Below are 26,306 nucleotides of genomic sequence, written 5' to 3' on the forward strand. Positions count from 1 at the left end.
ATGGCATTTCAGAGATGCCTCCCTGCTCCGTGGCACCAGGGCCTTCATCTTCTAGCCTGACTGCAAGCATCTGTATGTAATCTAGTCACTAAAGGCAAAAGCTCGCTCACCACAGAAGCCCACAAGAGCCCAGCCAAGCAGCCAGGCACACCAGCAGGTCCCTGGGCCTTCTGAGGCAGTGCCAGCCGGGATCACAGTCACAGAACAACTGATTGCACCTATGCGAGATGCCAAGAGCACTACAAGAGGAGGTGAAAGGCATGGCTAAACCCCGGTCCCTGTGGGCTTCTCGGATAACGTGCAACAGCCCTATGTCTACATGCACTGCAGCGATATATTCCCATTTGGAAGGTGTAGGAGTGGGGCATGGAACCATTGTGTGCCATTCCCAGAGAAAAACTATGGGAAAGCCTAGTACTATAGCAAAGAACATTTCCAATTGCTCTACTGCTTATGAGGTTCTCTCGGTTCTTTTCCTCCACTGATGCAAACTCAGAGTTGACAGTCTGGCATGTCTTCTCTTACACCAATAAGGTTCATCCCAATATAAAATAATTTATACTGTAGCAGCTTTTCAGTTTAACATAGCTAATAAACATTTTATATAAAAAAAAAAAAAAAGAGGTGGGTGGTGGACTAAAAGTTATGACAAAGCTTGCAGCACTCCAGCTTTACTTCTCATGTGTTTTTTCATTAAAATGTAAGTGAATTTTTGAAATATTGTTTAAAGTTGAGATAATATATAGCCAGTTATTAATTTCACTTTGTCTAATTAATCATTTACTGAGTTTTAAATTAGAAGCTCCAACTCAACTGATTTGCCTCAAAAGCTGTTTCATATACTCTAGGCTCACACCTACAGTTGTAAAATCTTTTGCCTAGAGTGTATAATTTTTATTAACCTAGATGAAGGCATGTCAATATCAATGCTTAATTACCAGAATCTGTGTTGTCTAGCAATCCCTTGGGAAAAGTGGATTCATAAAACAGGAATATAGATCCAATTTGCTGTCAGAAAGGTGAGATTAATACAATTTGTCATGTGTTACTGTCCAGGATTCAGGTACGATAAGCTGGGACAAGACATGCTGCATGCAGCTTATTCCTCCCGGAAGTATTTGTACGGCAGTAATTTATCTACCCAGTAAAGACATGAAGGGACAGGGAAGAGGTTAAAGACAAAGCTCAAGGTTGCCAAGATTTGAGAAAGTAATCAGTAGTGGAAAGGCCAGACAAACAAAAAAATGGGGCCAGGACCAACTAGGTAAGCAATGGGGTAAATTTAATTGCACATTTAATAAGCGTAAAATGTAGTAAGTCAAAGAACAACAGGCTAGATACATAGGATGGGGAAATCTCATCCTGGGAGAAAGTTATTTTGCAGCTGCTTAAACATTTCTTGAAACAAAATGTTTTCACCAGCTTTTCTTTGGCAGCTACACAAGAAAGCATTCTGGAATTAGTTTCTCATTTAGGAGGCAGGGAACATGCACAGAGAAGAGTAGATCATTACTCATCGCTATAACATCAAACACCTTTAAGAAAAATTGAAGAAAATTTGAAAATGCAAGAAAAAATTAAAATTTAAGAAAAATATTTACACAGAAGAAACTTAATTTATAATTTCAAAAATATAATCCGCTAACAAAATGCATCACTCCAAGTTGAGCGTACAAACCTTGTGTTAGTCAACAGTTCTTTCCCTTTATATTTAAACATTTCTTCTTCTGCACTTCAAAGGAGAATTAAACTGCAAAATAAAGAAACTTACATTTATCAGTGACATAAGTGATTGGAAGGACAAAACACTGAGATGAGAACGGTCCATTCAGAGCTTAGTCCCTTGAGGCTCAAGTGTCATCAATAATATAACCACAATTTTATCATACAGTTCCTGCACAAAGGAAATTGCTGGAAGTTGTACTAGCAGCCTCATCTTTTCATACTTTGCTCCTTGACCTACTGACAACCTGCACAATAGAATCACCACTGGCATCTGGCACAGGAACAGGCAAAACTGTGCTGGTATTGAAAGCAAGAGAGTTACATTTTTATTGGTATCTTCATAAATGTAAAGCTGAATTTTAAAAAAAAGAAGATAAGAGGCTGTCAAGACATACGCCAGGCTTAAAATGAAGTGCAAAGGAAAAAAATGCTACCTACACATCACGAAGGCAGCTCACTCAGAATTATGGTTTTGAAAAGATGAGAGGAAAGAACCACAAAATTAGTTTTTAGCCCCAGTCCTTTAATAAGGATTACATTCAGGAAATAAAGGCATAACATCAAAGCATGAAACATGGCATGTGACCTGATGAATAGCTTATGATACTAAACTACTGCCAGTCTTAGCATTAGGCTTTCACTTGACTCAAGTATTTCTTTAAAGTCGCTAAGTGGCAAACATTTATGGGTTCGTGCATGTTGAGATACTGCAATGGCATTTACGTTCATCAAAATACAAAGTTTAGTCCTGAAGTCAAGTGTCCTGAGCAGAACAAAAACAGCAGCAGTGAGCTAGGAAAGCTGCAATGAATCCTGCGGGTCACATAATGGGAAAAAAATGCTTGTAAAATTACACCCTTCTCTTTTCCTTTCTATCAGCTGCTCACTAAAACAAATCATGTACTGAAGTGAATTTTGATTGTCATCTCAATTTAAGAACAGCTAGAGTGAAAAATCTGGATCAGACTATTCACATCCACTTCTAGGCAATGCATTCATTTCTACTGAAGGCATACACCTGCTAAGTAACTTTCAGAAATTATTCCAAAGTCAATTTGCTGGCAACATGCTTTTCACTTCCTAACACCATATTGGATTCTGTTTCATAGGACATCCTGAATCACTTAAGAGTTAGTATTTTCCTACATACATTTCACACAGCAGTTCAAAGAGTGATCTACAACTCTTGAAGACAGTACAAAAGTTTGAAGGCAGCATCTAGATTCGTAATTAAAAATCAGAGAGGCACTGAGAAGGAAGAGTCCTCAATCAGGCAGTCCTTCCAATTTTTCCCTCAAGTAAAAACTAATAACATGAACAGTGAGCTGCTGAAGTGCCTTTGTTTTACTGAATGTTCCACGGCTGTGGGCTGATAATATTGCAATGGAAAGTAATTTTTTAAATTTTCAATTCATTTCCAAAACCTCAGCTGCTGCAAGTAGCATATGGTTTTAAAAATTTTAGAATAATGCACTGAAAGGTACAGTACAAATACCACCAATAGACAAAGACATGCCTATTTTGATTTCTCTTTATTCAGATTAATGGAGTTTAGTTAGATGCTGTCCTCCCTAAGGAAAAGGTGCACAGGCACTTGTAGCTGTTGGAAGTAAACAGCTGGGCATGGAAAGACATAGAAGACTGAATGATGCTACCCTTCCAAATGCTAAGTTTTCTAGAAAATCCTTCAAGTATGAAGCATGGCAGCCAAACACTACATTCCTAAGGAAGAGCATGTCACCAGCTTCTGTTCAACGTAAAAAATTAAAAAGTATGTCAATCTCTTATAGGAGTCAGCTGCAGACTAATGACACTTTAAAAAATATACGGAGGAAGATGTACCACTAATTGCCACACATTTGTTGTCCACTCTACCTGATGAACCCTACCTATATTTTCTTTCTTTGAAGATTTTTTTTACAATGAGAAGTTAAATAAATACACTAAAAAAAAAATTCAGAGAGCTAGCAAAGCAGCAGCACATAGATTAGCAGAATACAGGCACAGTCTCCATGCTAGAGTTCTGTTTTCTACCATGTTATCCATACTTGCAGCAAAGCAGCAAAGTTTCCACATGCAATACATATACTATTAATAAATATTTGACACATTTTAGTGACATTATGAAGTCTAATGGAACAGGTTAACTCCTCTGAAAGCAGCAATAAAAATAATAGCTTGTGCAAATCTCCTATCGCAGTGCCATTAGGGGTCAGGACAGTCAGAAAAGAAAGGTACCAAAACTTCCTTTCCCATTCCATTTGAACTGATTGCCCACAATAGAAACAAACATTTCCTGTGACATTAAGTTGTCATCAGCTTCTGTGATTCCCAGTTCACTCAGTCTTTTTTTGTGCATCTGGCTCTTCCTTGCAGAAGTAACCCCGAGTTCATTTGCAATTTCATAATTGCCTTCAGTTTGTTCAGAAATCTCGGCTTGCTCATAAAGCTCCAACTCATCAGTTACACATTCAGGTAGTTCTTCTTGCCGGAAGCCCTCTACACAGGCTGTCCCATCACCTGACTGGGTAGGCTGTGTATTCCCTAAGTCAGGAAACAATAAGAATGTCATCACAATCATGCAAGACAGCCAAATCATTTAAAAATCCTGGAATTAAATTTTCTTCAGTCTTAACATTTTCACTTCATCCCACTCACTTTTTGGATAACTACTTAGTGACAGTCACATATGCCAAATACAGTGTAAGATGCTTAAGGAAAAGGTTTCTTCTTGAGATGACTTCAAGTTGCCAAGCAATAGTGATATTAGAGAAAATTACAGTGGGTTTACACATTGCACTTAGTGACAGTTCATGAGTAAGACCTAATATGAGAAATACAGTTGTCACATTTATTTACTGAAGAGAAAAAAATTCTTTGCTGGGAGCACGTCTTGGCTCTAATGCACAAAAGAAAAAATGAGCAGAGAATTATCATGAACCAGAAGAGCTGTAAGAGAAGCCATATCTGCTTTCTTGCTGGTCACGCTCTTTTTTTCTGTATGACCCAAGGAAGCCATCAGTCATACAGGCTCCGCTTAGTAGGGAGCACAGATGAGGTACGTAAGGACTTTACAATGGAAGCACACACACACAGGATGAAGCACACACATTCGCAGTATTTCTCTCCAGCAAGTTCATCCTTTAGGAAATTCCAGTGTTCCAAGAATTATGAAGATTTATTTTGGCTAAATCAATCTAGATGTTATTAGAAAATTTAAGAGACTTGGTTATGAATTATGCAATTCAAAAACCTGGGTATACTAGATTTACTAGTTTTAGGAGTTTCTTCTAGGAAGAGAAAAATACCTTTTGTTCTCTCCACTGAAGCATCCTTTACATCAGACGGCATTGTTGGTCTAACCAGGACCACACCATATCCTTCATTGTTATGGATCATATTATTGACCATGGTTATCTTGGGGATGTCATAATGTTCATCTAAAAAGTTCTACAGCAAAGAAATGGAAATCCAACATGTTATGTCCAGCTAAAGGGATGCAAAATATTTCAGTTTTAGGTAGAATCAGTTCTATGTATTGGCTAGAATTTTATTATTTGCCTATGCAAGTGACATCATAAAAGGCATTTTCTTTCTGGCAGGTAAGAACTAAAATAAGTATACTGCTTTGATGGACCAACCCAAGGCAAACAAGTACCGTTATCATTGCATGTGACATATAAGAGTTCTACCATAAGGCAGCAAGGTTATAAGCCAACCTAAACGCAAATTATTTGCCTTAATTCTAGCAGCTACAAGCTTTTGAAAAACAAGTACATTCTGCCTTGAACTGACCTTTATAAGTATTCCCTCCTTGCAGTGGTGTATGCCATTGTCTAACAGGGTGCAGGTACTACCTGGATATATTTCCACACCAGCACCCTACAAGATAAAATTGATAGCAGTTCACAAATAGTTTGGGCACATTTCCAACTTAACTTGACAACTCCATTGCAGATCTTTGTGTTCATCCACCAGTTTACACAATGCAAAATTGTGTTACCACACCAGCTTCACGGCTTTGTTAACCAACTTTAGCAGCAATACTCAAGGTTGAGGCCCCATGGATATTATTATTGTCACCAGTCCATAAAACCTCTGGTAAAGAGTAACTGCACAGCCTTGCATTACTTTCCTGTTCTTCAGTCATCCACCTCAACACTCAAAGCTCCATCATTCTTCAAAACATCCTAATCAGAGTTCAATTCTGTGCTTATCATCCTTAGGTAAGAATCAACGGACAAGGTGTCCAAAAAGGGCATTTCATTTGCAGAACAAATGCAAGGTTTAATAAGAAAACGATTTATGGGCAGAGAAAACAGAAAATCACTTTAAAAGTATTGCAGGATATTAATCAGTCCAGCAATGCAGCAACATTATTTCTAGGTGTCCCCTGTTTCTACATCATTTTCATATCATCACACACAACTCGTCATGAGACACTTCACTAGATACTGCTGGAGGCCACAAGACCCCTGGGACCAATCTCTTAAACTCAATAACATGTAGCTGTCCAAAATGAATTCGTAAAGGTTCCCTCAAGAGCGACAGAAGTCAGCCCATTACTGACTGTGTTATTTCCAAGCAGAAACCTTTATTTTAATTTAGGAAATAAGCCAGAGTTAAGAATTTGTTTGTACCTTGGCACCATACAGATCCGAGTTTTTCATTAATAGCTCAGCTGATGTTCGTACTGTTATGCCTGTCGTTTCACATTGTAACACACAATTCTCCAGGGTGGTTTTCCCATGATGAACATCTATATACACAGAAAACAAATATTGTTAAATGAATTAGTTATGCAAAGGCAAACCCCTCCTACAGCTAGATGAACCTGTAGCATTTTTGCAGTGTGATAAAATTACTATTTTAATTTTATCCATTTTAGGTTAATTTTACTGATATGCTTATGCATGGTTTGAACTCATGCTATTTTTCTGGTAGAAGCAGGAACACTGCTGCAAGGGAGCACTAGTCAAAGATTTGTCTTAGAGGTTTTTTGGCTTTTTTTTTTTTCCTTGAGAGTGACAGCAACTTTTCTTTTCATTACATTCCTAAGAGACTTTTGAATTACTAAGATATTAAATACATGTATACAGGTGTTAATAAACATTTTAACATGTTTCAAACCAAATGTCTGTTGAGGCAAAGAATTAATTGGCACCTTCTGCAAAGGCAGAGGTCCATGGCCAATAAAGTCACTGGATACAATTTAGGATTATTTGAGCCTCATTTTGAATGGGCTATCGGCAAACAAAGTTCTACGCTACTTCTACAGCATATGCCATTCCTCAGCGGAGAGCTGGCTGGGTTCAGCTACAGCTGAATATTGCCATGGGGGTTCTTTTGTGGAAAAAGGAATTATTTCCTTTTCCAGGTAGCTTGACATAGGCTGTGCAGCAGAGTCAGGTTGCCTTAACAGCAGAAAAATGATCAAGTCAGATGATCTTATCCCAGTATAAGAATAAAACGCAAGAGCCACAATAGCTTGAAAGTACAAAGAGTAGAAGTTATTTGGATGTCCACATTATAAGCAAGTTAAAAAGAAGGGGAAAGCCTTGATATTTATACCTGTAGGGCTCCTCTCTACGATATTTTGTTAAAACTAGTAAACTCCAACACTGAGTGTCAGCTTTAATTCTAACAGTAAATTATGAAAGATTCACAAAAAGGCCAAGATGCTTTTATACTTACTTAAAATCCCCTCCACAGCATCATGTTGCACTAACTTCAAACTGGAAATCCTTATATTGGCTCCTGTACAGTCAACGAAGTTGTCTCCTTTCCCTCGTTTTTCTATCACGATATCATCTGGCAGGCCATAGCCTTAAAGCAGAGGTGAAAGATGCAAGTTTGATGAATAACTGGTAACAGTCAGGTGCTTAGTACATAACAGACATTTAAATTAAATACGGAGGTTTAAAACTTGAGGTCTAATATCTTGAGTAGGATTTTCCACCCAGTGGCTAAGCTACACCTATCCCCTCTGTACCAAGGTACAGGCACACAAAACCAAAGTCAAAAGTTACCTTATTTGAATGACACACAATAAAATGCAAAGTTATTTTAGACAGTTGAACAAAAGGGTAACTGAGCTCACATTTCCCAAGGCCAAAGTTCTCACTCCCAAAAGTTACAACAGAGCAGAGAGATGCAGTAACTGAGGACACACAGGCACCTGCAGTCTGCTTTCAAAGTACAGAAGTTCACTAGAGCAGGCAGAGGTTCCAAAGAACATGGGTGAAAAAAAGCAGTCACCACCACAACACAAGGAAGCAAGTGCAAAGGACTTGATGTTGTTAATAAGCTTCACTCAACTTCCCTATTTAAATGAAACTTGGGTCAAAATTTAATGTTCCTGTGTTACACAGGCTTCCAGATTAATTCAGATTAAAAAGAAACTTTCACAAGCATATGCCAACATTGATTTACTAAGCCATCCACAGTTGTCAGCATTCAACCACTTACAGGGAAATTTATGAGCATGTAAAGCTTTTATTGCTTGTCACTGACAAGAATCATGATAAGGAAAGCAATAATGCAACATCTATTAAAGCAGCATGAGTCCTATCATTTTCTGAAAGCGCACACAAACTCAGATAAGAAGTGCCTGAGCAGAATGCTAGCTTTTAACCAAGTACATAAATACTGTAACGTGCAAGTAGAAAGGTTAAAAAAGGAAAAAAACCTTTGAACAAGAGTTGGCAGAAAGTTTTAAAGACAGCAGATTTAATGCAAAGTTAAGTAATTGATACTTCAACAGACTATACTATCTAGAAATCTTTTCCCACTGCTACTGATTTACAGTCCCCCCCTGGGGAGGAGGTGGCATGGGGCAGTTTACTTCCAGCACATAAAAAGAGAGCACCATAGGACAGCAAATGGCAGATCTAGCTTAACTTCACACCACTGCAGAAAGAGGTTATTATCCAACACGAGAGTTGAAGAATAATTGTCCTACAGACTACCTGCAGTTTTTCTAATCACACTTTCAGCTTGCTTTACACATCACCTCTGAAGTAGCAGCTCTAGTAGTAAGAAGGAAGCCAGTGCAAAGACAAGGAATAGAGAAGGAAGGATTCACCTGCTGTCAAGTGGTGTCAATACACAACGTGGTCACGGCTGTATACCCTGCCTGTAAGCTAAGTGACTCCACAGGAGCTAACACTGATCACAGGTATTAGACGGGCTGATCCTACTGGTTCCCCTCCAGCGTGAACAACTACTGTACAAGCAAAATGGAAGTTCTTAGGTGGCTTTGCTACACATCTTTCTCAGGTGTTAAAGTTATCCTTACCATGATTTTCTGCAGCGGCTACTGCTTTAACCGTATTTAGTTCTTGTAAGTTTTTATTTATCCCCGACTTACTAATCCCCATGCTTTCAATGTTACTACTGACTTGCACAGTGGCTGGAAGAAAATAAAAGCTCTACTAAGCAAAGTGACATTTTATCTTTGATGAGTCACCCCTTCATCCCAAGAAAGCCACCAAAACGGCCAGCTGCTCAGATTAGTGCCAGCAACATTTTTCTTGATGCTCCTACTTCAAACGTTTTTGCCTGCTACTATTGCTATAAAAACTTCTCTAACAGGAGTCCATAAAAGAAGATTAAATACCCTGACATGTACTCATTATTCAGAGAGTGGTTCACACTAAAGATACATATTTATATACCTTGCTCCTTAAAATAGAGCAGCTCATCCTTTAATAGGTGTGCTATTGCACCATTTGTATTACTGTTTCCTCAAAGCTAGAAAAGCAATAAATACCACCCCACACAATTTTAGAACAACGTCATTCTTGCAGATAAATAAAGCACTTTACTGAGGTCCTTTATCCTGCAAGTGCATTGTCTATCAACATGCATATCTATATAAATCAAACACACACAAGAGAAGGGCAAGAAAGAAAATGACACTCATAAAACAAGGGCAAGAAAAATAAAGTCTAGAACAGCAGGAAATTAAACTCCCAGCCTTCTTCCCATTAAGAAGTTTTGACAAGATAAAAATTCAGCTAAATAAGTATCTGAACAGCTGCACAAGCCCCAGTGATATACAGACTATTACCCTGCAACAGAGCATGCATGCCTAAAGCAGAGGAATTACACTGAGAAATCAAGAATTGTGAGGAAGAGATAGCAACATATCCTAGACAAGGCAGAAGTATTTAAAACACAAATATTTTACAAGAAAAATGGAATCGCAGATGCTGTGTCCATTTCTACAGAAAAAATACACACGTTAAATCAACAGCTCCCTCTACCCCTGCGCTTCACAGAACGCAGATTCACATTGGTAGCCCCCACACACATCGTGGACATGCAATAAGTGCTATAAACTCAGTTCTAATAGCACCTGGCTCTTTTCCTCTGTATTCACCAGTGCTATACTGGCCGTGAGTCTCAGAGTATACCTCTGAAGCAGATTAAGACATGCAAAGAACAAGAAGGACATCTCTCAAGTACTCTTAAGTTACTGGCTTTAAAAATTGAAGCCTCTCAGAATGACTTCTGTGCTTCCTAGATTTAAAGAAAAAAAAAAAAAGCAAGTCCCTCATGTTTATGTTGAATCCTCTCTATTATCTATAATCTGTAATTATAATATTATATATATAATCAGGATTTATCCAGACAAATATTTAGGAGGAAATTATGAATTTGCTATCAATCAGCAAAATTTGCAGTTTATTTGCAGAAGTAACTATGGCTAATAAAACATTGTACTCCATCCTGCATTAGACATGCCTCTATGAGCAGAAATAAGAACACTTTAAAGAAAAAAGCAAAGGCTCCCACCAAACTCTGCAAAAAGTAAATCCTTATGCAGAGCTAATTTAAGATATTCACAGTTTACTTTGTTTTAAGGACCTTTATGCTAGCAAACCTTCTACCTTCTAGTTCAACTGAATCAGCAATGCAGAACACGCCATCTACAACATAATGACCAGGACAGATGATGACTGTGTCTCCTTCATAACAGGCATTTACAGCTGCCAGTGGATCATTGTGAAACTGTAAAAGACAAACAATATAATCAGCTCCTGAAGAACGCTATAAAAATGGATGCATTTATGCCCTTAAAGCTTGCTTTTCAATTAAATGTTGCTGCTTTTGCTTAAAAGAAACCCTTTTTAATGGCACCAATAATACACAATTTCTACTTTGAATTCAAGAATCATAGAGAATCATAGCACACTCTGGACAAAAACACCCTTAAAGCATTCCTTTCATGTTTGTGTCATGTCCATTGCCCCATGAGAAAACTGGGACAGAGACACAGATTGAAGAGAGCATGTGCACCAGAAAGCAAACCTCAATATGGCCTTGGTTCCAGGCCAACATCTGAATTGTCTCAAGTGACTTGCCATGAATTACTGAAGAAATAGATGACAGAAGGTAAAGAAAATAAAAAATACAAACAACTCAGCAACTAGATTTGAGCTGGTCTGAATACTGACGTAACCCTGGTGCAAGTCACCCCAAAATAGAGTTCAGATATTACAGTGGCAAATATGGGGTCCCCACGGTCCTTTTCTGTGCCCAAAGAGGGCAGGCTGATAGCCTTCACAAATATTACTGGGGGATTCTGTATTGAAGGATAACAAATAGTACAGAAAAATTGCCCATTTATTGCTTCCCAGCAAATCCCAGGATAAGCATAATGAGCGCATTTTTCAATTGCCAAGTCAGAAAATCTGATTTATAGCCCAAAAGTTAATCCAGGACCTTCCCTGTGGCTCCATTTTGGCCACCTGTAATTCATGAACTTGATCAGAATACAGCAAGCAATTTCATTTGGGCCCAAGGAATCCAGACTGTAACTGCTGAAGTGGTAAGTCCTGTCTGAATTCACTAAAACTAAACATAACTGCTCTAAAATAAATGTATCTCCTACACAGAACTAAAGCAACAGAATGACATTTCTTTCTTCAAACTCTAGATCATTATCAGTAGCATCAAAAGACACAGGTATTTCAAAACTATATATAAGTATTATGCCTTACCATGTTTCATTGTAGAATTATTTCAGAAGGTTTATCTCATTATTTCCTACACACAGGTAGGAAACTGCTTGTATAGAGTACTCAGCAGACACAAATGAATTAAAAGAAATTATTTGTATCATCCAGTCTTACCCCTTATTGTTTAAATTACAGTGGTTTTTTTGAACTGACAAAAAAATAACACTGAGCAAACGTAGTATCTTGCACGTGATAAATTAACTTACTCTTCCACATTGTTTCTTGAGGAGAACAAAGTATTAGCAGACAGACAATTCCTGTTACTGTACCTGTATTTCTAGTTCTTCACCACAAGATTCAGGGCAAAGTTTGTCTCTTAACAACGACTGCAGCAGACTTGCCATCATGGTTGAGGATACAACATGAGTGATCTTGGTACCTGTTGGTCTCAGTCCTTTAGCTTGGAGACCACTGTATTTTTGGTAACCAAACACATACCTAAAACAAGAGTAACAAAGCCATCAGTTCTTTCTTCGGTAAAGAACATCCATGTATAGATACCCATATGGCCCTCCTCCTTGCACAAACCCACCAAGTACCTCAGCAGAGGATTCTCAATTAGTTTCAGCTTTTGTTTTAAGTGCTCTATTTTCTCATACAACTTTAGTCCTTCCACCATGGAGACGTTTTCTACTTCTGAGTCTGAATCACTGCTTGATATGCTGTTCCTCACATTTAAAAACTTCCTGTAAAGTTCTTCACATTGAGACAACAAGTTCTGGTAATCCGCTACAAGCCCAGAAGGTACACGGTGTTCAAGGATGTCGTAATGCCTGCAGTTAGAGCAAGGGGTCAGTGTATTTTGCATTTACAATTTTGAAAGATCAAATACAAACCCGGAGAGAACATGAGGAGTTCTGCATCCGTACTTCAGTCAAGAGTCTCTGCAGTCTATATTAGTCTTTTTTGAAAGCAGCAAAACCAAAAATCTGCACAGACAAACATATAATTTTCTAAATAGTTGCCCATCCACCTTGAAAGTTTATACACAATTATCAGAAACTCACTCTAAAACAAAGGCAAAAGCACAGCTATAAGACATAGTAAGAATTTCTAAGATAATTAGATATAAAAATTAGTGTATTTTTAAGCATTTATTAGAAAAACTGAGAAAATCATGTCTGAAATAGAAGAAAAATCCTATAATGTGAAGTCTCTGTTAGCAACAACCTAAACAACTACCTGGACAAAAACACAGAATGAATAAGAAAGGCATTATCAGCACCAGATGAAGATGTGAAGGCACTGCACGGTAAATTTTCCAGCATCCCAAGAGTATCCTCTACAAATGAAACTGCAGACCAGAAAATGCAAGCCCAAAGTTGCATTGCCAAAGTCAGAAAGATGAGGACATCTGCCAGCTAGACGGTGCCAAGAACTCCAGGGTCAATCACACAAGACCAATCATGGTCACTACAAAAAGCTGGACAGCAATTAATGATCCAAATAAAACAAGATTTAATAATCTCCTACCATTTTTGTAGGGAACCAACTGAACACAGTATAAATAGCTCTATTCAAGAGGTTACATGAAATAAGGGCAATGATGTTCCCTCAACTTTCAGAGGTTCTTTAAAGGGTGCACTTAAAGCATACTGCAAAGAGCAAGAAAATTTGCAGTCAGAGCAGTCAACATCTATACAGTTCCAATAAACAGGGCGTACAGAAACACAAAGAGCCCCACAATGGCACTCACTTTGGCAATGGGGTTATCGGAGGCAACAGAGTAAGTCAATGCAGTGTGATTAACAGCAGAAGAATTTATAGCAATATAGAAATATAAAATATTTGAAGGAAACTGAATGTTGTACATAATTTGGCCCTGAAATGCATGCTCTACATTTTTCATACAGCTTTACTTGGCTCAGATAACTAGTACAACCTAATGTGCAATGTAAAGATACTGTTTGTTCTCATTAAAACAGTGCACACCAGAGACCTGAAAAGTTTAAAGCATCATATATTTCCATGCATTGAAGTTTAATGTCATTTCTGAGCTGACACATCAGTGCTTAGATCAGAACACAGGATAGCACCAACATCAGTGTAGCTTGGAGGACAGATTTTGTATCAAGGATGGTATGGGAAAACAAGAAGGGATAACATTTACTTTTCTGCTTGAAGACATTGTTTAAGTATTTTGGATTCTCACTAAAATGGCTGTAAGGCCACATACAGTGTTAAAAAAAAATAACAACAACATTATCCCCTGGCACATCGTTGCATTCTGGTTTCATTCCATGCAAAGTCTCCATAAAGCTCCAAAAACTCAAAAGCAGAATAGCCATTTGCTGGAGCATACAAGTACAAACACTTCAGAAACATGTACAGCTTCCATATATAACACTTCCTCCTAATTTGTACAATCTCAGAAAAATACAGGCATATCAGAGTCCTCAAATGCCACATAGTGTCCTGTTTCAAAGAAAGGCCTGCAGCCACCTTTCTAGTGTGGGTAATTATACTAATTTTCTTTGGAAAGCACGTGCTACATGCTATAGTCTAGCACATGTAATGCCGTATTCTAAATAGCATTTCAGGCTAGGTTATCAATATTCACTGATGTAGTTCCCCAGCATCACAGCAGTATCAAACCTGGATCTGAATGACACACAAACTTCAGAATACTCATGATGCTAAGTTATAGTAAGTAAAAGAATTGAAAAACAACTCTCATGAAAGGCTTAAAAGAGTGTATCAAATCTCAGGGGAAAACCTACAGTAAAAATCACTTTTGAATTATTTGTTCCAGGTATGTTTTATGGTGTGCTTTGGTTATTCAGCACCCTCAAAAATATAACGAGATTGTGTCCCTGTGCACTGCTTCAGTTCCATATGGCCGGACAGCATTAAAAAACCTTCGGAAAACCTAATGCCAACTAATCCTACTAGGGAAAGAAATACACACATTCCTCCTTCAGCATGACCAATTTACAAGTTTTTGTTTACATTCAGTTCCATTCTGGTTCTTATTCTATGTCCAGAGGCATCAGAGCATCCCACACTAGCTTTAATTAGGATTACAATTCATGTGCCTGCAATTTGAAGAAGGCAATAGCTGGGTGTGAAGCGCCATCTGATGGAAGGTCAAGGATTACAGGGAAAAACTGAGGGTTCAGAAATCGAGTGGCACCCACTTTACAGAAAAAATTTTGACCATTAGATGGTGAATGCTGTTAGAACGATTTGCTTTGATTTACTAGTGAACAGGGTTTTTTTAAAATCTAGTTGTGTGTCACTATTCCCACGTCACCCTTTCCTGTGGTTTTACCCTAATAATATCAAAAGTGTTGCACTTACAATCTCAGTCGAGGCTCAACACATCGCACAAAGTAATCAAAATCATCCTCCTCCTCCTCGTCCCAGGTCCTCCAGATGCACTGGTAGAAGAACCTTTTGAAGCAAAGTAAGTGTTTAAGGCCGTGTTTACCTGAGCAGAGACAACAGCACTTGGAAACACAGATGTAACTAACTTGAGAATTCACCTCAAAGCATCACCTCTCTCCAAGTCCATGTTACTGTCCTGTAAACTATTTAGTATAGACAGAAGTTATGTCTTGTCTGTTGTTTACCTGCATAAAGAGTTTTATTTTGTGTATCTAAGTTCAAAATTCACAATAGCCTGAGTCCCACTTCCATCAAAGGAGAATGAACAGCTAAAAGCTGGATTTGAAAACAAGACTTACACCCTTAAGATCCTGAGGCTTTTTAGTTGTTTGGTTTTGGCCAGGCATCCTTCAGCGAAGCTTTCTTTTTGACAATGAGTTTGTCACCTCCATCATCCAAGCTTACACCTCCACTACTGAGTAATTCTCAACAGAATGTGTCTCTTCTCCCCTTTTCCTCCCACACCCACGACTTCTGAAACAGCCCATTTTCCAGATGGGAAGGTCATTACTCCTATTTTAGCTTTTTCATGCAGTTCCACTGCCTATTTGTAGACAGCTTTCAAACAGCATCCAGTACATGAAAACAAGGTAGATGGAAAAGAGACAGAGAGATGATAAAGAAAGGAAAAGAAAACAGAAGTAGTAAGATGTGAACAGACACCTGAAGAATAAAGAGCAAATTTATGGGAGGAGGCAAAATGCAAAAAAAAAATAAGAATGGGACAAAAAAAAGGAAAAATCCACTAAAATGTTATACAAGAGAAAGAAACACTGCACTAGAGCCAGCAAGGTGATACAGCCCAAGGAAATCTAAGGTGGAGAAGAGAGGGAAAGCAACATAATTTCCCCCCCACCCCCTTTGGACACAAAAAGCAGACTGACAATAAGCTGCAGCTAAATGTACCTTGTGATTGTGTGATTACCTGTAGCTGCAGAGGACACCACAGATTTTCTTTGTGAGCTCTCTCTTCATAGTACCAGTCATCAGAGTTACTTGGGAGAGCTTGGCTTGTGAAGCTGCCAGCATGACCACAAGAACTCACGGCACCATCCATTGGATACTATCAGAGTGTAATTGTTCAAGACAAAAATTAAACCTTGAGCATTTTCCTACCTGACATGTTCTACAGCTAGTGCTGTCTGGTCAAACTCTCCCGATTCATCATACACAACCCACAGCTCCTGCAGTGGTATCTGACACTCCTTCAGCTCTAAGAGTTCCTGCATGCAGTCCAGGGTAAAGGTGCTATCCTGTGACTCGCACAGGAAAGGCTCACTGAGTTGCACAACTGCTTTCAGAGCTGAGTAGTCCACATCAACAACCTGTTGGAACAAAGAGTTCTTAAGATTTCTTAGAACCTTAGATACAGCTGAGGAAGGCTAACACAATGTGCATAAGTCAGTAGACCATGCTGCAAGTGCCAGTTGACCCACACAAACCAATGCACATTGCATAGTGCAGCGAAGGCAATCTATTCAGCTGAAGTGATAACCCCAGAATTAAGCTTCTCAGAACCACACATCTAGAGCCTTTTCCACATTAAAAACTTCGTTCAATTCCCTCATAACACTCATACAAGGCCAGTAAGCTGCTTCCCAATTTTTTTTTTTTTTTTTTTTTTTTTTAAAAAAAAGAGGCTAAAGCAGTATCCTCAGACTCAAACAAATCAATACCTTACAGTTCCTAGGGACTCCTTTGGGGCTCATTTTTCAAAGTGCCCACAAGACACAAACAATCCAAAGAGTTAGTCTGGGCCCATGAAAGCCATTTTGTCACTAATTGGGCTGAAAAGCTGAGGGGGTACAAAGTTTTTTCCCCTCTTCAAACATGTAATGGTACTGCAAGTTTGAACATCCAAGGTTTGCACAAACATGTATGACTTGGACATTGAGAGACCTAGAAAAGGAGTATCCCAAACGAGCAATCCTCAGTGGGTTTGTGACAGGAGTATGCAATGCAGAAGAGCTACTGTCAGTACCAACGTGGGTTAAAAGGAAGAATTTTACTGATAAAAAAACCTGACAAATGAACAGAGCCTGATACTTGAAAAGACTACATTACAGCAGCCAGCTTTGGACCAAGTACTTATCCCTTCTGCGCCCACAGAATTCTACCTCATGGCTCACCCGCACTGACTTGGTGTTCCCCCTTCCAGTTTCAAGCAAGGAGCCCTTTGAAAAAATTCCTATTGCCCTAGCCATCAAAGGCAATTAGATATGAAAACATTACTGTTTTCTACCAGCTCATAAACTTCATCGATAAATGATGTTAATTGGAGACAAATGCGTGAGCAACTGCGTTCCATTTACCTCAACAAGGACCTCAAACACATTAGTGCGCCAGACCGCCTGCCATCCAGATGGTTCGAGGACCTTCTCTAGGTACTCAGCTGTGAATTCTTTCACCTCAGAAGCTTTGCAGTCAGCTAAAAAGAAATTGAAGACAGTACACTTATGCAAGGAAAGAAAGCATAGTCCTCCAGATCATTGGAAAATGAAAGTCAACACAGTTGACATGTTCCTCTACCTCATCTAAAGTTGGACTTCATTCCGTTTTGCTCATGATAACCACCAGCATTTTTGCTGTCTCTCTCACTACTGAGAGAGCTGGAGAGTCATCTGTTTTGTGCTTCTGTGCTTCTCTGGAAGAGGAGATCCAGTACTCAACCTTCCAGGTACTGAAGGTTTCAGTGCCAGTGGTATTAAACAGCTAGCCCCTGCCTTATCTTAGTCTTACTACACACAAAAAAGTTCTAGTAAGACCAGTTAAAACAAGGCACAGAATCCAGTATTAGCACCTTTGCCTTTCAATCATTCAGATTTTATTTACTGATATTAAAACCATTGCCTCCTGGTCCACCAGCTAGAGCAGCTCAGGTTACAGCATAAGTGATGGCAGTACACTACATCTTTTCCAGTCCTCATTATTATGAGCATCTCACAGTTTAATATGGAATTGACTCCATTTAAACTGGATCATTTAAATAGGCACTGCAAGAAACCTAACTACATGTTCTTTTTTTACTAAGAAATTACTTACCCAAGATGTAATCCTGGTAAGCTTTAAATCGCTCGTAAAACAAAAGATGATCGGTGTGAAAAATATCTGGAAAAAGCACATTCCCATCTGGCACAGTCCTTCCTAAAGCAGTCCCTGGTTTGTCACGACTGCCATAATCACTACAGGAATCATCATCTTCCTGGAGCAGATCTGGGGAGGGGAGTGGGAACAAAGCAAACCCCACAAACTGTCAGTTCAATGCAATCATCACTCAATCCTCTATTCCCAAAGAATTCCTGTTCAGCCCAAGATCTATCATGAACCTGCTTTCTACAACAGATCTTAAATTATCCTCGGTGAAGAGACTATCTTACTTGGTTACTTGCTCTCTTGTTCAGAATATTTACCCTGTCCCAGAAGAGGATCTCCCTATTTGTTGCCACCTACCCTGAGCTGCAGTTACATGCTAATTTACTTTGTTCTATATGTTAAGATCTAAAATACTTTAGGTAATGTATTATTATTATGTACATACTTTGCCTTGTTAGTACACTGCCCGCATCACCCAGATGTCATATTAAGCAATAACCCAAATGATTTTGGAACAAGTATAAAACCAGCTGATCCCACACACAACTGATCCAAAATAATGCACAGAATTACTGCGAGCAAAGAGCAAAATGTAAGATGAATGATAAAACCGCAGATACTAGTCTCAGCTAAACATGTGTTTTCACAGTTGGCCTTTCCTTAAGTCTTTTCCTGTTCTTCAGTACAAGCATTCCTTTTGTATTTTAATAAACTAACAAATAACAAAGTCTCCACACCTAAAGTCTCCATGGAAATTCCAAGCAACATATTTAGACAGAAGGGACACAGCATTGTAATTTTTAGCCCACTTAAATGGACATTGGCTGAATCTTTACTTTGAAGGGCTCGATGCAATGATAGCACCCCTTTAGAAGTCTCCAAAAAAGTGTCTCCACTTGTGTCCTCATTACAAACTCAGTGAACTCAGTCACTGTTGGTCTAACAGTATCTCTCAGGCCTGGTCATCCAGAAGTTCAGAAAATATTAGAGACATGACTGCAGTAAACCAAGGGTGATGATGATTGAGGTCTTTTTTTTTTTTCTTTTCATTAATGTAACAGCTCAAGACAACCTCATTGTCCATAACTTGATTCTTTAACAATCCATAGGGCTCTGCATTTTCATTAGACTACAGTCTGACCTTTACTATATACCTAAAAAAAAAAATAAATAAATCACTTTCTATTTCTAACACATCCCTTACATTTTAGGATGTGTTATGAAAGCTAGCAGTTTTGACCTCAAATTTGTTACAGGTCTTACATATTTGGGGCCAAACTCAATCAACAGAACAAAAATCAGAACCAGTGTATGAGCCAATTACAAGTCCTTAGACAATATAACTTTTCTTTGTAGCAGAACCACCGTAATATACATAAAGAAAGGAAATTAAAAGGTGATTTTAATCATCAAGAATGATTTATGAAATATTTTTAAAGATTCCTATAAAACTGTAGCTATATTACATGTACACTGTAAATAAGAATTTTTTTCCTACACACCCATAATCAAACCCAGTAACCATGATAGCAATACCCTGTACAAGCCACACTATGAATTCCAGAGCACAGCATAGGTTCCAGAACAAGCCATTTAATCTAGCGTGCTCTTTGTTTACAAACTACAAGCCCATAACCACGTATCAGTAATGACCTGGCACTGAGCAATGATACTCAATAGATACTCAAAGCACCAACATTCCAGTATTGTGCTGTTAAGGCAGAGGGCAGGGGAGTCACTTCCAGGAAAGCGTTTTTCCTCTGTCTGTGTCAAACGCATGCATGCTCCTGGACGCCGATTTAAAAGCCCGTGGTACGCACCCGAGACACACACCGTAAGTTCACAATCAAAAGAAAAAGAAAACATTTTACTTTACTCTGCGTATTTCCGAAGACAACCCTACGTCCCCTCGCAGGTCACGTTTCTGCCCCGCACCAGCAGACTCCCGAGCCGGCGAGCGCTGAGCCGCAGCCTCCGTGCCGGCACCCGCACGGGGGCGGACCGACAACAGCAAGCGTCTTCCCGGGAAGGGCGGCCAGGCAGCAGCACGGGTTGCCCGGGCAGGCTGCGCGACCTCCGCCCGCGGAGATATCGAAGGCCCGGTCTGACCGGCTCGGAGCGGCCCGGTCTGACCTCGCAGCCCCTCGCCCCGCGGCAGCCGCCTCCAGCGTCGGCTTCCGCAGCTGCACAGCCGCCCCGGGCGAACGGCGCGTCCCTGCCTGCGCTGCCCTAAAGCGGGGCGGACGGTGCCCGCGGCTCGGCCCTCCCTTTCCGAGCGGCGGCGGGATCGGGGCGCGCCCGGCCGTAGGTGGCCCCGCGCCCTTCCTCCCCGCGGGGCGGCCGCCCGGGACAGGGAGCCCCTACCTGGCTTCGCCTCCTCGGCGCGCTCCCGCAGCCCAGCGCTGCTCACGGCCGGCAGCGGGGCCTGACCTTCCCCCGCCGGTGCCGGTTCCGCGCTCCCCGGCAGCTCCGGTTCGGCCATGCTGCCCGCCCGCCGCGCGCGGCTCCGCCCGCTGAAATTTCAAACTTCCCCGGCAGCTAACCCTCCGCGACGTCACCGGCAGCGACGGCCCTGATTGGCTAGCAGCAGCCGCCGTCGTGTCCGGCCGCAACGGAAGGGAGGGCGAGCGGGCGGCGGCCGAGCCGTTACCGGCGGGCGCCGCCTCTCGGCGGCCCTTTCTGCCGGGCCGGGCTGGCGCCACAGTCGTGCCCGCGGGAGCTTCCCCGCCGGGAGGGAGGGAGGGAGGGAGGTCGTGGGGGCTAGTCGTGGGGGCTCCGGCGCTGCCCCGCCGGCAGTTCCCGTTACCCGCAGTTGTGCCCGGCGGCGGGGATGACCGTGACCGGTACTCTCCCGTTTCCCAGAAGGCTGGCCGGGCTCCCTCTGGAGCAGGGCGGCAGCCGGAGAGGTCGGAAACGGAAAAGAATGCTTAAAAGCTTCCACCCGTCGGTCACGACCAGACCGATAAGCTGGGTCCGTTCGTGTGAGACAAAACGCGGAAGTGCCCGCGAGGACGGGCCGCGCCGCTGCCCGCCGCAGCTCTGCTGCCAGCCGCCCTTGTGGCCCCGCGGAGGGGGGTCCACAGCGCGCTGACCGAAGGAGCTGTCAGGCTCCAACAATCCCCCCCAACAAAAACAAAACATAATTCACCGAACGACTTCTTCACTTAACTCCAGGAAGACGTGCTTTGCTTTTAGCTCTGACCGGCTGCTACACAAAAGGCACCCGATCAAAATTTAAAGCACAGTTTTTCCCCCCTCTGAATTTCTCGGAGGATCGGTGTCCTGTGATGGAAGGCAACCACGAAGATTTGGGAAGTACGGATTCTGTTCACCTAACGTACCTCTGCCCACGCTGAAGCCGGGATTGCCGCTGTAGGCCAGGCTTTAGAGAGCTGCTCCTGGCAAGTCAGTCAATCAATTTCAGATCAATGCCACGCAAAAACTGGTTTTGACCTGTATCAGCACAACAGGTTATTGGTTTTATCAACATCTTTAACAACTGTAACAGTACGCAGTAGAAATTTTAAAACGGGAAGCATTCATTTCTCCTGCAAACAGTGGCTATTTTTAAATGGTTTTCGAAACAATTGCTTCAAAACATAAATGGCCACGAGGGGGCTGCCTTAGATTTCTAACAACATGATTAAACAGCTACCAGGTTAGAGTTTCTTCATGTTTACTTTCCAAATATTGATTCTTTTGCAGCAGCAGTGCAAGGCCCAGAGCAGTTTACACATTCAGAGTAAACCAACAGCCCTATTCATCCCGGCATTACACGAGTCTGAGTTACCGCTGGTCCACTGAAATCAACCCTTGCCCGTCATAACCCCAGAAGATAAGAGAGTATCTTAGACCCCAAGACTTTTCTGCAGTATGCTATCAGAATTTAACCATTATACCGGGCATGGATGTTTAACCATACTCATGTAGTTTTCAGCCATCATAATTAGTTACAAAATTACACTAAAACATCTACAACTCCCAAAAAACCTTTTTTTTATAAGGTCAGCCTTCAAAGCAGAGTGTGTTTTTAAGTGTAGTGTCTGTAAATTGATAAGCTTTAAGTAATTATGAATTGGGGGTTTGTCCTGACTAAACCTGGAATACCACTGACCATGGTGTTATATTTGAAGCGGGATCCCCCATATTTAAAGAGTAAAGTGAAACAGTTATTCACCTAAATTCTTTGCTATAAATGCACAGCACTGAGATTCTGCAGTGGGCAACACACATTTGTTATATTCACACAGAATAATGTCTCTGATATGATGGAAACTTCACTGAATGAGTAAGCATTTTGAATCCAACCTCAGCAACACATACTAGCAAAACTCTATTCAGGCTGTACACTGAGTCAGGAGGAGTAGAGTAATGGTCAAAAAGAGAAAACGAAAAAAGAGTAAGAAATAGTCTAACAGAGAGGAAAGATAATGGAGGATCAGTAATAAGAACTTTCAGAATAGGAATAGCAATGGGAAGGAAGAGAATATTTGGAAAGAAAAGTATTGGAAAAGGGATATTCCACCACAATGAAGAAGGGCATCTTTTGGCACTTAGGCCTAAGTTACTCTGGTGGGATGTTCCTTGTCTTGTACTTTTTTCAACACCGAGAATGAAGAGAGACTACCAGCATGAAAGGACAGAAATAGCAAACACAATAGGAGAAAAAAACCCAAGAAAGGCCAAATAAAAGGGAGAAAAGCAGAATGCCAAAGATAGCCTGGAAGATACAAGAGAAGCCAGAGTGAGTCTCAGAAGAAAGACAGAAAATGTTTTTGTGATTACAGGAGCATGTGTACAAGCTTTTTTCCTGAACACGGGAGCTAAATAAAGGATTCAATAAAAAGCAAGAGGTGGATACAAAAGGAAAGAAAAGGGGTATCAAGTGAAGAACAAGCAAAAAAACCCATGCCGTTATATATTTTAGGCATCTCCTGTTAAATCTCCACTATTACATATTTATGTATATAACCTTAGGCCCACAGTCTTGCCTGTACATATAACTTTATGCATAGAGTAACTGTATAACCATGGTAACTATATAATTGTAAAGTTATGGGTATGTAGGTTCCCATATTATTTAAATGTTTAGATTGTTTTTTCTCTAAATAGATATAATGAATTCAGGAACTTATCAGGGCTCACAATGGGAAGATCAGTTCTGTCACACCTAGGTGAAACACTGGCACAACACTGTGAACAGGACAATCCATTTACCCCTATTTGTTCAGTTTTCAGCACAGCTGGGGGCAGAATGTGTTCTACTGTTGTGCTGGTTTTGGCTGGGATAAAGTTAATTTTCTTCACAGTAGCTAGTGTGGGGCTATGTTCTGGATTTGTGCCGAAAACAGTGTTGATAATGCCGAGATGTTTTCCTTACTGCTGAGCAGTGCTTACACAGAGCCAAGGCCTTTGCTGCTTCTCACCCCACCCCACCAGCGAGTGGGCTGGGGGGGCACAAGGAGTTGGGAGGGGACACAGCTGGGACAGCTGACCCCAACTGACCCAAGGGATATTCCAGACCATAGGACGTCATGCTCAGCATATAAAGCTGGGGGAAGAAGAAGGAAGGGGGGAGGCATTCGGAGTGATGGCGTCTGTCTTCCCAAGTAACCGTTACGCATAATAGAGCCCTGCTTTCCTGGGGATGGCTGAACACCTGCCTGCCCATGGGAAGTGGTGAATGAATTCCTTGTTCTGCTTTGCTTGCGTGTGTGGCTTTTGCTTTACCTATTAAACTGTCTTTATCTCAACCCATGAGTTTTCTCACTTTTACCCTTCCAATTCTCTCCCCCATCCCACTGGGGCGGGGGAGTGAGTGAGTGGCTGTGTGCTGCTTAGTTGCTAGCTGGGCTTAAGCCATGATAACTATATAAGACACTTCAACAATGTTCAGTTAATTATCCCCAATCCTTGCAACACAGATGTTTTACTTCAAAGAAACACAGTCCTGGCAGGGGTTGCTGGTGCAGGCAACTGTCATGGACTGATCAAGCTCCATTGTGTTCAAAAAACTCCACCACATTTGGTTTCTTTCCCCTTATATTGGAAATAGAAACTCAGTCCTCTTGTTGTTGGAAACCTTCCACTTTCCAGCTTGAATGTGCATGCACAATGCAGACAGGATGCATGCAGACAATGCATCAGTTATTTTCTTGAGCTTAAACAGTTCTTTTTCTCCCTACAATGTTTATCCATCCAATTTATTCTTCAGCATGAATTAGCACTTTCCTGAACCTCTTTTGGTAAGTCACAATCTCTTTCCTTTTGCACAGCAGGCTCACCATTCCCCTCATCTCACTAGTTGCCCTTCTTTGCACTTTTCTACAAGCTTATTTTTTCCTTGAGTAAGAGTAACCAGGTTTGTGTGAAGTGCAGAGGACTGGCAAGACTTTACATGGAATATTAACGCTACTGAGTTTGAAAGGAGGAAGAGAAAGTAGTTGCCCTCACACTCTGTACTCAGCTCTCACGCTTCTCAATGAAATCTCATTGCTATTGCTCCTGTCATTGAGATGTGTGCACTTCACTCACCTAGATGCTTCTAAAACCCCTAGCCTTATCTTAAGCCCCAAATATATTTGCTCTGCTGCCTTTCCTGTGAAATATTAAACCAGTGAGGAGTGCTAATATGCAGAACACTGACCTCTGAAATAGACCTTCACTCAAAAACATGACATGGCAAATACAGTTTGTAAATCACAGAAGGCCATTAACTGCTTTACAGAAATTAATGCAAGTGCAGCTACATCAACCTAAGGAAACGCAGAGAGGAACTAGTGTCTTAGTAGTAAAAGATAATTTTCTTTTGGCATTTCACTAGTTTTAACTGACGGTACACAACGGTAAAACAGATCCCACATGTGGGATTTGGCCAGTCTGGGTGTCCCGACAATACACACATCACAAGCAGTGAAATTACAGTAGCTCCAATGCAGGTGCCACGTAGGTATCAAGGCTATGTTGGCTCAAAGCCTGGTGGCAACCACAGCCCTGGCTAAGAGAAGCAGCAAGTCAGAAGGGCTGCTGAAGCTGAGACATGCAAGTCAACCTACAACTGCTTGGACTAATGTGCAATGGAAAATTATTGCAGTGTAAAATTGTGCTGAGCTGTTGCTTCAGCTCTCCACAGTGCAAGTCTGGTGGCTGCCAGTTATTAAACATAAGAGCATGCGGTTCACAGGGTCATGATAGCCCTTCCTTTTATATGTGGGCTCACAAAGAAAAAACACCTATCTACAGAAACATATGTAGGATGACAAACTTACTTGGTTACTCTGGACCAGAACTTCATTACGCGTCACTGATTTCACTGGAGCAATGTCTGTTCATGCCAACTGAAGATTTTATTCCAAAGTTAAAAACCTAAAGAAAAATAGCAGAGTGTTTTACCCAGTGTTCCTATCTAAAGAAAAAATAACTTAATTCTAATTTGCTGCTGGAAGATAAACCCCTTGATATTAGTTCTCTTTTGTGAACATACATATATCTCAGTTGAGAGCACAGGCTATTTCTGCTTTAAGATGTCTTAATATCTTCTTTCTCATGTCTCATTACAAGGCAACCTTAAAATAGAAATAGAATCGAAAGATAAAATTATTTTATTACATGTAATGAAAAAAATTGTTAATATAAGGCTTGCAAAACAGAAAATGTCTATCAAATGTGTGGGATAAGCAGTTGAGACAAGCCAGCAGAGATATTATAGTGATGGGAAAGAAACAACAAACATGCACAAAAGAAAAAAAAAATCTAAAAAGAGACGGCTACAGAAGACAGTAAAAAAAATTCTGTGTACTTTTCCTCATCTTGACACAAATTTTCTTTGTTGCCATGGCAATCACTTTAGTCTCTCTAGGTCTCCATTTGCCCACTATAAAATGCAGATAATATTTTTTACTGCATATGTTTCATTAATTCATTTGCAAACCACTTTTATGTCTGGGGATGAATGGTGTCACATAACTGTAGATTGCTGTTAATTAGTTGGGTTATTAGCTATAACTGATGTTCTTTGACAGGTATTTCATCAGTCTTTAGACTTCTTTTTATAGCTGTATAAACTTAAACCATTGT

The 26,306-nt window shown here is 40.6% G+C and overlaps 1 protein-coding gene across 1 annotated transcript; it reads right to left on the reverse strand.

Annotated features, from left to right (window-relative positions):
* Positions 1 to 1,265: 1,265 nt before the first annotated feature.
* On the reverse strand, positions 1,266 to 20,806 carry SHCBP1 (SHC binding and spindle associated 1). Its single transcript, XM_030026530.2, has 13 exons — positions 20,595 to 20,806; positions 18,180 to 18,350; positions 17,450 to 17,565; positions 16,254 to 16,462; positions 15,051 to 15,143; positions 12,290 to 12,523; positions 12,020 to 12,188; positions 10,620 to 10,740; positions 7,420 to 7,551; positions 6,366 to 6,484; positions 5,521 to 5,607; positions 5,034 to 5,175; positions 1,266 to 4,269 (listed from the first exon to the last, which is right to left on the reverse strand). The coding sequence occupies exons 1-13, from the start codon at positions 20,710 to 20,712 to the stop codon at positions 3,947 to 3,949; spliced, it is 2,034 nt and encodes a 677-aa protein (XP_029882390.1). The 5' UTR covers positions 20,713 to 20,806; the 3' UTR covers positions 1,266 to 3,946.
* Between the last annotated feature and the right edge of the window lie 5,500 nt (positions 20,807 to 26,306).

The sequence above is a fragment of the Aquila chrysaetos genome, chromosome 9, assembly GCF_900496995.4.
Source record: "Aquila chrysaetos chrysaetos chromosome 9, bAquChr1.4, whole genome shotgun sequence".
Lineage (NCBI taxonomy): Eukaryota > Metazoa > Chordata > Aves > Accipitriformes > Accipitridae > Aquila > Aquila chrysaetos.

Coding starts and splice junctions, on each gene's coding strand:
- SHCBP1 (XM_030026530.2), bottom strand. CDS start 20,712: ATGGCCGAACCGGAGCTGCCGGGGAGCGCGGAACCGGCACCGGCGGGG. Junction 7,552..10,619: donor TGATTCAGTTGAACTAGAAG/GTAGAAGGTTTG, acceptor CTCTGCTTTAAG/GCTATGGCCTGCCAGATGAT. Junction 5,176..5,520: donor AGGAGGGAATACTTATAAAG/GTCAGTTCAAGG, acceptor TCTTTGCTGTAG/AACTTTTTAGATGAACATTA.